General features: G+C 61.2%; 1 protein-coding gene across 1 annotated transcript in view; it reads left to right on the plus strand.

The window, feature by feature from the left end:
* The window catches only part of CRIP2 (cysteine rich protein 2), an 18,765-nt gene extending 15,240 nt beyond the window's left edge, over positions 1 to 3,525 (plus strand). The window contains exons 3-8 of the mRNA XM_017729578.1: positions 544 to 601; positions 1,059 to 1,199; positions 1,366 to 1,434; positions 1,825 to 1,919; positions 2,202 to 2,259; positions 2,422 to 3,525. Coding sequence (XP_017585067.1) covers positions 544 to 601; positions 1,059 to 1,199; positions 1,366 to 1,434; positions 1,825 to 1,919; positions 2,202 to 2,259; positions 2,422 to 2,489 — 489 coding nt within the window. The 3' untranslated portion in view covers positions 2,490 to 3,525. The remainder of the gene's footprint in view (positions 1 to 543; positions 602 to 1,058; positions 1,200 to 1,365; positions 1,435 to 1,824; positions 1,920 to 2,201; positions 2,260 to 2,421) is intronic.
* Positions 3,526 to 3,903: the final 378 nt, after the last annotated feature.

Raw genomic sequence — 3,903 nt, forward strand, 5'->3', positions numbered from 1 at the left:
TTCCAGCGGGCCCATGAGAAATGTCGGGGGGGAGTTCCGGGGCTTATCGCCTGCCTCATGCTTTCCTGTGATAATCACCCCAGACGATAGTGGGGTCGATAGCAGCTGGGCTGGGACCAGCACCCATGTGGGGCCTCTGATCTTGAGCCAAGGAGAGGGAAAGGCGAAGCTCAGGGCTCCCACGGTGCTCTGAGCACCCAAGAATGGCCTGGCTGTGCACGGGATGCTGAGGGAGTGAGGTGATGCCTTGCTGGGTCTGGTGCCACATGGCTGGGCCAGGGTGTGGAGGTGCCTCTTGGCTGAGCTGCCATGGGGTGCTGGTGCTCCAAGCCTAGGGCACAATGTGCAGAACAGCCCGAGTGGTTGATGCAGGCAAAACCCCTGAGTGCTCAGGTGGGGTTAGGCTGGTGCTGCAGACCCACAGCTGGGAGCATTTTAGGGTGTATGCATGGCCGTGGTGGTCTCTGAACACCAGAGGATGGAAGTGCTCCTGAGCGAACTGTGGTCACCACTCAGCATCCTAACACTGCCCTCTCTCCCCAGCACGATGGGAAGCCCTTCTGCCACAAGCCCTGTTACGCCACACTGTTTGGCCCCAAAGGTATGTCTGTGCCCCACCACTGCCTGCTCAGGGCTGCAGGAGGGGCCACGTCCCCTCATCCCCAATTGTGGCCTCAACAACATCGCAGAAGCCAGGCTAGCATGGGCTGAGCATCAAGCCAGCAAATTGCAGTCCCAGGCCTGCTGTCTGCTTGTGCAGAGGGAGAGAAGAGCTGCTGGAGGGAGGGAGGGAGGAAGGAATCTATTCTGACAGCTGCCCTTTTTTTTACATTTTAATATTTAAAAAAACAAATTCCCATTCCGACAGAAGGTGGAGTCACTCTCCTATCCCAGATGTGGCTGGAAAAAGCCTGGGTCAGGAGAAAGCAAGCCAGGGCTGAAATGCAGCAGTGGCCCTTGGCTCAGCGGGGCTGCGGGAGGTGGGACAGGGGGCTGGGGGGATGATGGAGACCTCGAGTGCTCCCAGGCCCCCACAGCCCCTCTGTGCCCCTCTGCAGGGGTGAACATCGGCGGTGCCGGCTCGTACATCTATGACAAGCCGCAGATCGAGGGGCAGACTGCTCCAGGACCCATCGAGCACCCGGTGAAGGTGGAGGAGAGGAAGGTGAATGCTGCACCTCCCAAGGGACCCAGCAAAGGTGAGGGGCCGGGCAGGACAGGCAGCCTGGCCCTGTGCCCTGCTGGGCAGCCAGTCCAGAGCCACCACATTTGGTGATGGTGTGGGGCGTGGGGTCCACCCCACTCAGGTGTGTCCTGGCAGAGATGTCCCCCCACTTCCCATCCACATGTCCTCTTTTCTTCCAGCCTCCAGTGTCACCACCTTCACTGGGGAGCCCAACATGTGCCCACGCTGTGGCAAGAGAGTGTACTTTGGTAAGGTGGTGAGTGGGCAGTGAGTGCTGGCCTCAGGGTGGCATGGGCCCATGGGGTGTGCCAGGGCATGCATGCATGGGGCTGGGAGTGGGCTTTGGATCAGGGAGGGGGTTGTGGGTACGGAGGAATGTGCCTGAAGGGCCTTCAGGGATGGCTCCTCGTGGATATACTCCTGGGTGCAGGGCTTTATCTGCATTGTCACCTCCCACGTGGTAATGGCTGTCCTCAGCCATCCTCTGTCACCTGCGAGGCACCAGAGGGGTGGGAGGGATGTAGAAGGCTGGAGATCCTGAGTGCTCTGTTGGGATTTTGTGATACCCCCCATGGGGAATGCTCCCCTCAGCATGGTGCAGGGGGCTGTTGTGATCCTCCCTCCTTGTCCCACTCCAGCCGAGAAGGTGACTTCACTGGGGAAGGACTGGCACCGTCCCTGCCTACGCTGTGAGCGCTGCAGCAAGACGCTGACCCCGGGGGGCCACGCTGAGGTAAGGGTGTCCCAGCCTTAGAAGCCTGGCCTGCACACTTGGGGATGCCAGTGGGGCATAGCTGAGATGTCCCAAGCCATCCCCATGGGCCCCCACAGCCTTTGCAGGAGGGTAGAGCTGGGAGGACCAGCCCCTCAGCCCGGGGAAGTGCTGGGGGTGCTGGGGTGTCTGCAGGGGACAAGCAGAGCGAGAGAGGTGTCCAGCCACGTGTACATGTCCTGGGGGCTGGATTTTCCCTGGCCCCCAGCCCAGGTGACAGGTTTCTCTCTCTGCCCTGCACAGCACGATGGACAGCCGTACTGCCACAAGCCCTGCTACGGGATCCTCTTCGGGCCAAAGGGTGAGTGCCTGGGGCACGTGGGGTAGGGACCCAGTCCAGGGACACGGGCCCTGCGTGGGCTGCCACTCTTGGTGCTCACGCCACCACCCAGAGGGGACATCTCCCTGGAGCACGCCACCTTCCTGTCCGTGTCCTCACCCTCCTGTTTCTTGCCCCATGCAGGTGTCAACACCGGAGCTGTGGGAAGCTATATCTACGACAAAGACCCTGAGGCGAAGAACCAGCCCTAGACAGCGTCCCCGCCCGCCTGCCCGCACGCTCTGTGCCCCTCCTGTACTAACCTCCTGCTCCCAGCTGGAGCAGACCCTCACCAGGCTGGCCATGGAGCTGCACCCTCTCTGCTGTCTACTCCGGGCAGGACAGCCCTGCCCCTGGGTTATATATCATAGTCTCTAATATAAGCTTTGGTGTTTAAAGGCAAAGGTAGAAGGTATCTCTGGTGGTTCCCAATGCGCTCTGCCCTCCCCACCCCTTCCACCAGCCCCCCGAGTGTGGGAGGCAGCAGGGCAGGTGTGGGGATGTCCCTGGGTGCAGGGGATGGTGGGTGGCACCCGAAGGGCTGAGGATGGGGGGAAGGTGGTGGCAGGAGTCCCACTGTGGGAGGGTGCTCCATGCTGTCCCTCAGTGCTTGGGGCTGGGGTCAGGGTGCCCAGTCCTCTTCCTCACCAGTGGCGGGAGATGTGTGACACCTGGCAGCACTGCCCTTCTCCTGGCCCTTCCCAGGCTCCATGCCCTGGCTCTCACTCTCCCTGGGTCCCACAGCTGGCTCTGTCCACCGTTAGGTCTGGCACCTCCCTACCCCCCTATCCTTGAATCCCTGTAGGTGCACCCAGGCACCTGGTTTAGGCTGGTGCCCCCCCAGCATGATCCCCCTGGAGGAAGAGCCTGTGCCAGGGGGCACTTGGCAGCTGCAGCCCTGGTGGAGGGGGCTCTCCTTTCCCCACCTTTGGAGGACAGAGCGCATTGGGGTGGTGGCCTGGGCAGCAGGACCTCCCCCTGCTTCCCAGAGCTGGAGGTTTCTCATTGTTGTTGTTTATTTATAAGCAGTTGTAAATGTGCTCCTTGCTTTGGAGAATGACACGTGCCCCCTGTCTCACCCGTCCCCCCGTGCACACCCAGCCCTGCTGCTGCCCAGGAGAACAGGGAGGGGGCTGGTGCAGGGGACCCCAGCGAGCCCTGGGTGCCAGCACCCCACTCTCTCTGGGCCCCCTGTGCTGCCGCAGGGCTGACTTTTGTTATTGCTGACAATAAAGGTTTTGAGAGATGTGTTGTGCAGCTCAGCTCCAGGTGGAGGTGGGGGAAGCTGTGCACACCACACAGCATCCTTTTGGTCCCAGGACCCGGCTGCTATGGTCCTAGCCCAGCTGGCTCCTCCTGAGGCCAGACTGAACCGTTCCAGCTGAGCCTGAGCTGCCCAGGCCTGAGCTCCTCCTGAGGAGCTGTTCCCTGTGCTGTGAGCACAACAGGCTTGTAGGAAGCTGTGCTGGCCATGCAGATGGGATGGGGTGGGATGGGGTCCTTGCCAACTTTGGGAAGTGGAAAACTAATGGACAGAAGTTACAGAGCAGGTGACATTGTTCCCCCCAGCCTGAGCTTGCTGAGCAGGCACAGTGCCTGGGTGGGGCTGCCATTAGGAGAGATCCG

Source organism: Corvus brachyrhynchos, unplaced genomic scaffold (assembly GCF_000691975.1).
Source record: "Corvus brachyrhynchos isolate BGI_N302 unplaced genomic scaffold, ASM69197v1 scaffold101, whole genome shotgun sequence".
Taxonomy (NCBI): Eukaryota; Metazoa; Chordata; class Aves; order Passeriformes; family Corvidae; genus Corvus; species Corvus brachyrhynchos.